At 42.9% G+C, this 12,519-nt stretch overlaps 1 protein-coding gene across 1 annotated transcript in view; it reads left to right on the forward strand.

Annotated features, from left to right (window-relative positions):
• The first annotated feature begins 7,357 nt into the window (after positions 1 to 7,357).
• Positions 7,358 to 12,519, forward strand: part of LOC115101738 (excitatory amino acid transporter 5-like) — a 78,331-nt gene continuing 73,169 nt past the window's right edge. Inside the window, exon 1 of the mRNA XM_029621203.2 lies at positions 7,358 to 7,844. Coding sequence (XP_029477063.1) covers positions 7,704 to 7,844 — 141 coding nt within the window. The 5' untranslated portion in view covers positions 7,358 to 7,703. The remainder of the gene's footprint in view (positions 7,845 to 12,519) is intronic.

Genomic DNA, 12,519 nt, shown 5'->3' on the forward strand with positions numbered 1-12,519 from the left:
TGGCTTAATTTATTTGAATAAAAAAATCAACTATGCTTACCTTAATACATTGAAAAATAACGACCTTATTGTTAGGCTATTTGCAAGTTCAACCACTGTCCTTGTACAACCATCATCCTCTTGCCTCATCATGCTGGAATGGCAGTTGGTTTTTGAATCGGAATGGCAGTAAAAATTTGAATTGACCAAAAGGTTCTATAGAACCCCTTTTATTTCTTTATTTTTTTATTAAACACATTCTTTTCTCTTGCTTCTAGCTAGCTTTTAGTTCGCAACAGCACGGGTTGTATGAACCTTTCTGTTTGCCACTCTGACCTCGGTAACAATGTTGCAAAATAAGAATGAGATCTCCCACTGCCATAAAGAGTTAACGGTGTCAGACGTCAGCTAAACGTCAGGCGAAATCATGCAGCAGCATCATTAATATGGACATATATGTTTATTTATTTATTTTATTTCACCTTTATTTAACCAGGTAGGCAAGTTGAGAACAGTGAGGGAGATAAGTGTTTCCAGTTTCAGAGATCTTTGTAGTTCGTTCCAGTCATTGGCAGCAGAGAACTGGAACTGGAATGTCAATGCAAAACAGCTAATACTGATGAATTGCTGCATCAGATGACCTGGCCTCCACAATCACCCAACCTCAACCCAATTGAGATGGCTTGGGATGAGTTGTAGGAAAAGCTAAGGAAAAGCAGCCAACAAGTGCTCACCATATGTGGGAACTCCTGTTGAAAAAGCATTCCAGGTGAAGCTGGTTGAGAGAAGGCCAAGAGTGTACAAGGCTGTCATCAAGGCAAAGGGTGGCTGCTATGAGTTATTTCATAGTTTTGATATCTTCACTGTTAATCTATCATGTAGAAAATAGTAACATTAAAGAAAAACCCTTGAAAGAGGAGGTGTGTCCAAACTTTTGACTGGTACTGTATATAGAACCTTTATTAGTTAAGTGTTCTTAAATCTCATCCAAATAACCAAAAGGTTCTATTTAGAATTCCAAATAACTGTTTTTTCTAAGTGGACAGTATGGCCTGTGTGTGTGTGTGCCTGTGCTAGTGTGTGTGTGTCTGCTTGCTTGTTCCGTGCTTTTGTATGCGTTCTGTAGGTGCACACAGGCATTTATGTGCGTGTGTGTCATCACACGCCCCAATCTGGGAATCCTGAGCACACAGCTGTATGTAGGATTACCATTACTGTAATATAATCCCAAAGCTTGTTAAAATGTTAAGATAATACGAAATGCCATTTTCCCCTCATGGGGCTAAATGCTCCTAGGTTATTTTATTTCCTGGGCTGTATTAAAGGGGCAATCTGCTGTTAAAATAACAACAAAGGCACCACCCTGACTCTGTTTTGGTAAACAACGGAGTGATGGTGCTGGAAAAATGCAACCACTCTCAAATTCATAGACAGCTATGGATGCAAGTACTGACCATCAATAGTTTGAGGATATACAGTGTTACAGTGATACAGTTGTAAAGCAAGCTTATATTTTGGGTTCTGATGGGATACGACAGTGGAACTAAGCTCATCATTATAAGTTATATTCCTCAATAATTAATACAGTGCATTCGGAAAGTATTCAGACCACTTGACTTTTCCACGTTTTGTTACGTTACAGCCTTATTCTAAAATGTATTAAATGTTTTTTTTCTTCTTTCTCATCAATCTACACACAGTACCCCATAATGACAAAGGAAAAACTGTTTACATTTTTACTAATGACAATTTAAAAAAAACTGAAATCACAGTACAGTCATTGCCAAAAGTTTGGAGAATGACACAAATATACATTTTCACAAAGTCTGCTGCCTCAGTGTCTTTAGATGTTTTTGTCAGATGTTACTATGGAATACTGAAGTATAATTACAAGCATTTCACAACTGTCAAAGGCTTTTATTGACAATTACATGAAGTTGATGCAAAGCGTCAATATTTGCAGTGTTGACCCTTCATTTTCAAGACCTCTGCAATCCGCCCTGGCATGCTGTCAATTAACTTCTGGGCCACATCCTGACTGATGGCAGACCATTCTTGCATAATCAATGCTTGGAGTTTGTCAGAATTTGTGGGTTTTGGTTGTCCACCCGCCTCTTGAGGATTGACCACAAGTTCTCAATGGGATTAAGTTTCCTGGCCATGGACCCAAAATATCTATGTTTTGTTCCCCAAGCCACTTAGTTATCACTTTTGCCTTATGGCAAGGTGCTCCATCATGCTGGAAAAGGCATTGTTCATCACCAAACTGTTCCTGAATGGTTGGGAGAAGTTGCTCTCGGAGGATTTGTTGGTACCATTCTTTATTCATGGCTGTGTTCTTAGGCAAAATTGTGAGTGAGCCCACTCCCTTGGCTGAGAAGCAACCCCACACATGAATGGTCTCAGAATGCTTTACTGTTGGCATGACACAGGACTGATGGTAGCGCTCACCTTGTCTTCTCCGGACAAGCTTTTTTCCAGATGCCCTAAACAATCGGAAAGGCGATTCACCATAGAAAATGACTTTACCCCAGTCCTCTGCAGTCCAATCCCTGTACCTTTTGCAGAATATCAGTTTGTCCCTGAGGTTTTTCCTGAAGAGTGGCTTCTTTGCTGCCCTTCTTGACACCAGGCCATCCTCCAAAAGTCTTCGCCTCACTGTGCGTGCAGATGCACTCACACCTGCCTGCTGCCATTCCTGAGCAAGCTCTGTACTGGTAGTGCCCCGATCCTGCAGCTGAATCAACTTTAAGAGATGGTCCTGGCGCTTGCTGGACTTTCTGGGGTGCCATGAAGCCTTCTTCACAACATTTGAACCGCTCTCCTTGAAGTTCTTGATGATCCGATAAATGAATGATTTAGGTGCAATCTTACTGGCAGTAAAATCCTTGCCTGTGAAGCCCTTTTTGTGCAAAGCAATGATGATGGCCCGAGGAAGAACAATGATTCCAAGCATCATCCTCCTTTTGAAGCGTCTAGTCTGTTATTCGAACTCAATCAGCATGACAGAGTGATCTCCAGCCTTGTCCTCGTCAACTCTCACACCTGTGTTAACGAGAGAATCACTGACATGATGTCAGCTGGTCCTTTTTTGGCCGGGCTGAAATGCAGTGGAAATGTTTTTTGGGGATTCAGTTCATTTTCATGGCAAAGAGGGACTTTGCAAATAATTGCAATTCATCTGATCACTCTTCATAACATTCTGGAGTATATGCAAATTGCCATCATTATAACCTGAGGCAGCAGACTTTGTGAAAATGAATATTTGTGTCATTCTCAAAACTTTTGGCCACGACTGTACATAAATACTCAGACCCTTACTCAGTACTTTGTTGAAGCACCTTTGGCAGTGATTACAGTCTTCTTGGGTATTACGCTGCAAGCTTGCAACACCTGTATTTGGGGAGTTTCTTCAGATAATTTTATTTCTCATGGTCTGAGTGCTTTTTGGCAAACTCCAAACGGGCTGTTATGTGCCTTTTTACTGAGGAGTGGCTCCCATCTGGCCACTCCACCGTAAAGGCCTGATTGGTGGAGTGCTGCAGAGACGCTTGTCCATCTGGAAGGTTCTCCCATCTCTACAGAAGAACTCTGGAGCTCTGGAACACCTCCTTGACCAAGATCCTTCTCCACGATTGCTCCGTTTGCCGGGTGGCCAGCTCTAGGAAGAATCTTGGTGGTTCCAGACTTCTTCCATTTAAAAATGGAGGCCACTGTGTTCTTGGGGACCTTCAATGCTGCAGATCCCCAGATCTGTGCCTCGACACAACCCTGTCTCGGAGCTCCACGGTCAAATCCTTCGACCTCATGGCTTGGTTTTTGCTCTTACATGCACTGTCAACTTTGGGACATTATAGAGACAGGTGTGTGCCTTTCCAAATCAGATCCAATCACTTGAATTTACCACAGGTGGACTTCACTCATCATCTCAAGGATGCACATTAGATCCATTTTGAGTCTAATAGCAAAGGGTCAGAATACATATAAAAATAATATATTTATGTTTTTTTATTTTTAATACATTTGAAAAAATTTCAAAAACATGGTTTTCGCTTTGTCATTATGGGGTATTGTGTGTAGATTGATGATTGACATATTTTAGAATAAGGCTGTAACGTAACAAAATGTGAAACAATTAAAGGGGTCTGAATACTTTCTGAATGCACTGTATATACAGTACCAGTCAAAAGTTTGGATACACCTACTCATTCAAGGGTTTTTCTTTATTTTTACTATTTTTTTCATTGTAGAATAATAGTGAAGACATAAAAACTATGAAACAACACATATGGAATCAAAAAAAAGTGTAAAACAAATCACACTTAGCATCCTCTCAACCAGCTTCACCTGGAATGATCATCCTTGAGATGATGAGTGAAGTCCACCCCATCACACCTCCTCCTCCATACTTCACGGTGGGAACCACACACGCAAAGATAATCCGCTCACCTACTCTGCGTATTACAAAGACACCGCAGTTGGAACCAGAAATCTCAAATTTGGTGTCATCGGACCAAAGGACAGATTTCCACCGGTCTAATGTTAATTTCTTGGCCCAATCATGCATTTATTTGGTCTGTAATCTGAGGTGCAGTTAACTCTAATGAATTTATCCTCTGCAGCAGAGGTATCTCTGGGTCTTACATTCCTGTGGCGGTCCTCTTGAGAGACAGTTTCATCATAGTGCTTGATGGTTTTTGTGACTGCACTTGAAATTTTCCAGACTGATCTTCATGTCTGAAAGTAATGATGGACTGTCGTTGTCTTTGTTTATTTGAACTGTTCTTGCCATAATATAGACTTAGTCTTTTACCAAATAGAGCTATATTCTGTTAACCACCTCTACCTTGCCACAACACAACTGATTGGCTCAAATGCATTAAGTAGTAAAGAAATTCCACAAATTAACTTTTAAGAAGGCACTCCTGTTAATTGAAATGCATTCCGGATGTCTACCTTATGAAGCTGGTTGAGAGAATGCCAAGCATGTGCAAAGCTGTCATCAAGGAAAAGGGTGACTACTTTAAAGAATGTCTATATAAAATATATTTTGATTTGTTTAACACTTTTTTTGGTTACAACGTGATTCCATATGTGTTATTTCATAGTTTTGTTGTCTTCACTATTATTCCACAATGTAGAAAATTGTAAAAATAAAGAAAACCCCTTTGTTTAAATTATTTAAATGTCCAGAAATGGATGTACCAATTTCAGATTGGCTACTACAGTAGCTTATTTATCAGGTTTATACCGATATCTATTGTCTATTGTTTAATCTCCCCACAGGTACTCTAATTATCAAGTGCTATCTTGCAATAGGTGTAAATGAATCTAAATATGAGCAGGCAGGTAGACCTGTAATGAAAAAGCCCTCAAGTTTGGTGCAAGCTTTCATAATTAAGAGCAAGAGAGAACCTTTTTCAGTCCCCTCATCCGCCACCTCATGATCATACATTTGACATCTCAACTATGGGCCCTGGTCAAAAGTAGTGCACTACATAGGGGATAGGGTGTCATTTAGGAAGCAGGCCCAGTCTGCTCTGCTGTAGGCTTGGTAACAGCAGCAGGTGTGTGCACCTGTTAAGTTTACCTAGGATTAGGATTAGAAAGGATCTCAGTATGTCACAGGAATCTGACTTTCTCTGTATTCACACACATTCTGCCTGCAGAGAACTGGAACTGGAGGGACATGTGTGTGTGTGCTTGTGTGTGTGTATGTCTGGGGCTGTCAGCGTTGAGTGGAAAACACGTAATTAGAGTTTCCATCTAATAGATCTAAAGTTGCCAAATTTTAAGACATATCTATCCCTCTCCGTCACAGTCCTTCACAGGTGTGTGTCAGGCAGGCCAACAGCCCAGACAGTCTGGCAGGGTCGCAGGTTGGCAGCTGTGGGTCGTTGGGCATATAATTGAATACCTGTATTAGAACTTTAGAATAGACATTGAGATCCTCGCAACATGACAAAAAATCATGCATCTTGGTAAAGGAAAACTTTAATAAAATAACTCAGAAAATATAATACAAACGTCGTATGAGTGAGACCACTTAACCAAACCGTGAAGCTATACAACTTAGTGCAGACAGGCAACTAAACATAGTCAAGATCCCACAACTAACAATGGAGAAAATGGCTACCTAAATATGATCCGCAATCAGAGACAATGATAAACAGCCGTCTCTGATTGGGAATCATATCAGGCCAACATAGACATACAAAAACCCTAGATGACAAAAACCCTATCCATACAAAAACTAGAGTACCCACCCTAGTCACACCCTGCCCTAACCAAAATATACAGAAAAACAGAGATATCTAAGGTCAGGGCGTGACAACAATATTGCATAAAACAATGCATTTGTAGATATATCTGCATAATATGTTAGTTAGCTAGCTAGCCAGACAGTTTTTGATTCCATTATTTTATTTTTTATTAACTGTCAATATAACAACATTCCATATTAATAATGGCTGTCGGTGGCTGTTGGGTTTGGGTGAATGGCTATGAGTGGCTCTGTGGTCACATGCAGGGAGGATCCAGGAGGCCTCATTTTACCTGATTACACACATTGTCATGGTAACGAAGCTCAGCACACGAGTGTGTCCGGTTCCCTTGACCCTGGTGTGAAGCAGTAAGTCTCACCCTCTCCATCACACACATGCAAGTGTTTATTTCTTTATTATTTGCCTTCTGTCCCCTTACAGCCATCCTGTTGTGAGTGTGTGTCAGTGTGTGTGTGTGTGGTGTATGTGTGTGTGATTGCATACATACCTGTGTGCGTAAGCATGTGTTTGCTTGTGTGTCTGTGTGTCTGTGTACAGTATGTGTAACACCACAGATCAATAACCAAAATATCCTTAATCAATCAAATCAATCAATCAAATGTATTCATAAAGCCCTTTTTACATTAGCCGATGTCACAAAGTGCTATACAGAAACCCAGCCTAAAACCCCAAGCAGCAGGCAATGCAGATGTAGAAGCACGGTGGCTAGGAAAAGCTCCCTAGACTCCCTTAATGTGTCTCCACATCCCCCTCCTTTCCCTCCCCACTTCCAAGGCCAGTGGTTTTTCCCTCCTCTTGTTGTCTCCTCCATCTTTTTTGCGGTTGCCTGTCTAATTGTTGGTAGGTCTTTAATCCTGCCAGATCCCAGTAATGCAGCACAGTGCAGTGTAGCGTGGCCCGGTCCGCTCCTAATAGGATCTAGTGTATTAACCCTCAGGACAATACTGCCAGCTGTCGCAGACTAGAGCCCCCTACTGGCCGTAGAGAGAGGGAGGTAAAGAGGGAGAAAGGGAGGGGGTGGAGAGAGAGAGAGAGAGAGACAGAGAGAACGTGTGTATGCCTGGAGAGTGTGATGTTCTTAGTCCTGTGTGGAATGACAGAGAGAGCAGCTCATGGAGTGCTAAAGTGCTTTATCCAAAGAGAGGACAACTGCCTTTCTCCCTACTACTTTTTCTGCAAACCTATATCTATTCCACTCACTCCTCCTTCTATCTATATCTTCCTCTTCTTAGTTATTTTTCTCTCTTTAATCACTTTTCAGTCCCTCCTTTCTCTCCCCGGCTCTTTGTTTCTGTCTTTCACCCAACCCTCTCCTGCCGTCCAGTCTGTTACCTCTCTACTGGCTCTATATGGTTGACTGAGTGACCGACCAGGGACTCAGGGACCAGTGGAGTGAGTGTCTGTGTCCGGGACTGTGGAGGACTTTCCGGGAGAGTCAGGATGGCGGTGAACTTTGCGGAGGTGCGGGGTCGGGTGAAGAATGTGTGTGCGCAGAACGGGCTCCTCATCCTGTCTGTGTTGGCTGTGGTCATTGGCTGTATGATGGGGTTCCACCTGCGGGGCAAGCAGCTCTCTGACCAGGTCAGTGTCAAAACTAACACCTGCAGGGTGTCCTGTTCCTTCAACCAACCAACACCCTCCCTTGTTGACCTGAAACACCCTGGGTCTCCTGTTCCCTTAGCCCCCAACCCCCCACCCACGGCAGGTAGCTTAGTGGTTAGAGCATTGGGCCAGTAACCGCAAGGTTGCTAGATCAATTCCCCGAGCTGACTAGGTAGAAATCTGTCATTCTCCTCCTGAACAAGGCAGTTAACCCACTGTTCCTAGACTGTTGTTGTAAATAAGAATGAGTTCTTGACTTGCCCAGTTAAATAAAAAAATAAAAATCCCTGCTCCTTACAAATGTGGTGCCTCTAAAGTCCTTGACCCACTACTCTGCTGCACCCTGTTCTCCCTGTACATTGGTCCCCCTGTCCTCCTAACCTTGAAAAACACCTTACATAAGAACGGTGTCCTCCCAAACATTCCCCTCTTTCTTAACACCAACCTCTCGTCAAACACAGCTGTTGTCCTACCATGTGGAAAAAACAACAACCCCATCTTGTCCTACCAAGTGACAATACCAACCTTAATAACACTGTGATTGAATTGTGAATTACCACACACACTTATGTTGCAGTTGTGTGGGTGCAGAGAGCTGAGGGGATTGAGAAAGAGGGAGATCGCTCTATAAGCTGTTGCTGAATACAGACGATCCAACAAAGCCTCTCTGCTCTTTAATGTCGTAGTGGCTAGACCTGAGGCTAGATCACCTGTTCTGACTCTAGGATGACACTGATCAGACTGACTTATGGAAGGAGGCACATTTTCTGTTTACAAAATAGCTGGTATACTCAGTTAAAAAATGATTTTGAAGTTCAAACACTTCCAAACACAACTCATCCAGTGATTCATGCTGTTGGGTAATGCTATCCGATCCTGTCCTTATTGAATTGTTTGGCTTCACTTGTCCTGTCTGTGTTTGTTTTCAAAACAAACATCTTCTCATCAGTCGCGCTCCATATTAATGAGATGAAGGATTGTTAGTGGCTGTTGCTGTGGCTGTGGAGGCTTAGCTGTGAATCACATCGATGGGCGATAGAGCAGCACACTGCTGTCATTCCCTGTTTGTTTTTCTTTCAATATTTGTTGAAAAGGCATATTCACTTTATTTGGACAGAGATATACACTGCTCAAAAAAATTAAGGGAACACTTAAACAACTCCAAGTCAATCACACTTCTGTGAAATCAAACTGTCCACTTAGGAAGCAACACTGATTGACAATACATTTCACATGCTGTTGTGCGAATGGAATAGACAACAGGTGGAAATTATAGGCAATTAGCAAGACACCCCCAATAAAGGAGTGGTTTCTGCAGGTGGTGACCACAGACCACTTCTCAGTTCCTATGCTTCCTGGCTGATGTTTTGGTCACTTTTGAATGCTGCTTTCACTCTAGTGGTAGCATGAGACGGACTCTACAACCCACACAAGTGGCTCAGGTAGTGCAGCTCATCCAGGATGGAACATCAATGCGAGCTGTGGCAAGAAGGTTTGCTGTGTCTGTCAGCGTAGTGTCCAGAGCATGGATGCGCTACCAGGAGACAGGCCAGTACATCAGGAGACGTGGAGGAGGCCGTAGGAGGGCAACAACCCAGCAGCAGGACCGCTACCTCCGCCTTTGTGCAAGGAGGAGCAAGAGGAGCACTGCCAGAGCCCTGCAAAATGACCTCCAGCAGGCCACAAATGTGCATGTGTCTGCTCAAACAGTCAGAAAAAGACTCCATGAGGGTGGTAGGAGGGCCCGACGTCCACAGGTGGGGGTTGTGCTTACAGACCAACACCGTGCAGGACGTTTGGCATTTGCCAGAAAACACCAAGATTGGTAAATTCGCCACTGGCGCCCTGTGCTCTTCACAGATGAAAGCAGGTTCACACTGAGCACATGTGACAGACGTGACAGAGTCTGGAGACGCCGTGGAGAACATTCTGCTGCCTGCAACATCCTCCAGCATGACCGGTTTGATGGTGGGTCAGTCATGGTGTGGGGTGGCATTTCTTTGGGGGGGCCGCACAGCCCTCCATGTGCTCGCCAGAGGTAGCCTGACTGCCATTAGGTACCGAGATGAGTTTCTTAGACCCCTTGTGAGACCCTATGCTGGTGCGGTTGGCCCTGGGTTCCTCCTAATGCAAGACAATGCATGTCCTCATGTGGCTGGAGTGTGTCAGCAGTTCCTGCAAGAGGAAGGCATTGATGCTATGGACTGACCCGCCCGTTCCCCAGACCTGAATCCAACTGAGCACAACTGGGACATCATGTCTCGCTCCATCCACTGTGTGTTGCACCACAGACTGTCCAGGAGTTGGCGGATGCTTTAGCCCAGGTCTGGGAGGAGATCCCTCAGGAGACCATCCGCCACCTCATCAGGAGCATGCTCAGGCGTTGTAGGGAGGTCATACAGGCACGTGGAGGCCACACACACTACTGAGCCTCATTTTGACTTGTTTTAAGGACATTACATCAAAGTTGGATCAGCCTGTAGTGTGGTTTTCCACTTTAATTTTGAGTGTGACTCCAAATCTAGACCTCATTTTTGTGTGATTTTGTTGTCTGCATATTCAACTATGTAAAGAAAAAACTATTTAATAAGAATATTTCATTCATTCAGATCTAGGATGTGTTATTTTAGTGTCCCCTTTATTTTTTTGAGCAGTGTATTTAAACAAGACAGGGGATACAGAGAGGGGAGAGATGTAGAGTTACCCGCTAGACCAGCTTCAAGAATGGCCTTTGCTGTTTATTAGATAAATAACAGAATACATTGAAATTGGACTCAGTTCATTTCAGAGCATTCTGTTCAAATTAAATATACAAAGGTAATTACGCCACACAATGTACACAATCGGCTGTGCTAATTTTACACATGGGGGGAGTGACAATCCACCAGCCCTCTGGGTTATGAAAATGAACATTGACTGTTTGTTCTTAGTGACTGTCTTATTACATTGTGTACCGGTGTACTGGTATCATGTAATTTCAATGATTGACGTAATAAAACAGGACTGTATGAATAATTGGTTATGTGACATTATACATGATTTAGAATGTACACTGAGTGCACAAAATATGACAGACTGACAAGGTGAATCCAGGTGAAAGCTATGATCCCTTATTGATGTCACTTGTTAAATCTACTTCAGTCAGTGTAGATGAAGGAGAGGAGACAGGTTAAAGAAGGATTTTTAAGCCTTGAGGCAATTGAGACATGGATTGGGTATGTGACAAAAGATTTAAGTGCCTTTGAACAGGAGCCAGGTGCACCGGTTTGTTTCAAGAACTGCAATGCTGCTGGGTTTTTAACACTCAACAGCTTCCTGTGTGCATCAAGAATGGTCCACTACCCAAAGGACATCCAGCCAACTTGACACAACTGTGAGAAGCATTGGAGTCAACATGGGACCAGCATCCCTGTGGAACGCTTTCGACACCTTGTAGACTCCATGCACCGGCGAATTTAGGCTGTTCTGAGGGCAAAAGTTGGGGTGCAACTCAATATTAGGAAGGTGTTCCTAATGTTTGATATACTCAGTGTATAATTCAGGAAGAAAAAACAAATGTATACATCTATAGAGATGACAAACTTTGCAGAAAATAATATCTCAAATTGGAAAAGAAGGGGTTCCTGGGGACAAAATAACATGAAGTTACAAAACATTATGGATATCTCTTCCAGCAGTTACCGTCTGTAGGTAGCCCACGAGACCGAGTGGATTTTTGTCTGAGAGAGTCTGAAGCTCTGATAATACCACAATATTGCAACCGTTTAAAGGTCCATTAGACTGGTGGATAAGAGAACAAGGAGAAGGAAATGGCTCCGGTTTACAGTAGTGGTGATGGTGATAAGAGCTACTCATTATTGACATAAAACATCCTAGTTGGTTTTCTTTGAACATTCCATATGTTCTAAACATTTTTCCCAAAAAGATCCCCCCCCCCCCAAAAAAAAGTCATCTCTGGTGCTGTCATATAAGTGGGAGAGGAGACTTAGGAGAATATAATGGAAAAATCAACAAAGGGGAATTCAAGAGGCATCTAATGGTGCCTTGAGAGGGTTTTGGTTTTCTGTTGAAGTAGTTCCTCAATAGCTACTCTTCTGTCTCAATATTTACCAAAAACGTGCCTGTTCAAAGGTGCTGTATTTCTACTCGTGGTGGAGCTCTATCTGCATTACCACGTTTCTTCGAGATGGCCTTCCAAAATATCCAGCACTTCCTTAATTTACATGACTGACCAAGTGGGATGTTGTTGGTTGTTTTTACTGCGCTTTGTGCTCCCTTCCTACCTTCTGGCTAGTTGCTACTCACAGAGTTTACACACGCAGCAAAATTCTGATTGTTTGCCAAATTATTGGTAAAAGATCTGATCTGATCTAAAAGATCTGATCTGGTCAAAAAGATCATTTAGTGCCAAAGATCCGAATTAGGCTGCCCGTAGAAACGCAGCCTAGGAGAACACAGTGGGAAGCAACTTCCCACTTGGTCAGTCATATAAACTAAAGAAATGCTGGATACTTTGAAGACACTTGTAGTAATGCAGATAGAGCTCCACCAGGTCGAGCAGAAATACAGCACCCTTGAACAGGCACGTCTTGGCCAAAATTCTTAGACAGAAGAGTAGCTATTCAGGAACTACTTCAACAGAAAAACCAAAACC

Source organism: Oncorhynchus nerka, linkage group LG20 (assembly GCF_034236695.1).
Source record: "Oncorhynchus nerka isolate Pitt River linkage group LG20, Oner_Uvic_2.0, whole genome shotgun sequence".
In the NCBI taxonomy this organism is placed as follows: domain Eukaryota; kingdom Metazoa; phylum Chordata; class Actinopteri; order Salmoniformes; family Salmonidae; genus Oncorhynchus; species Oncorhynchus nerka.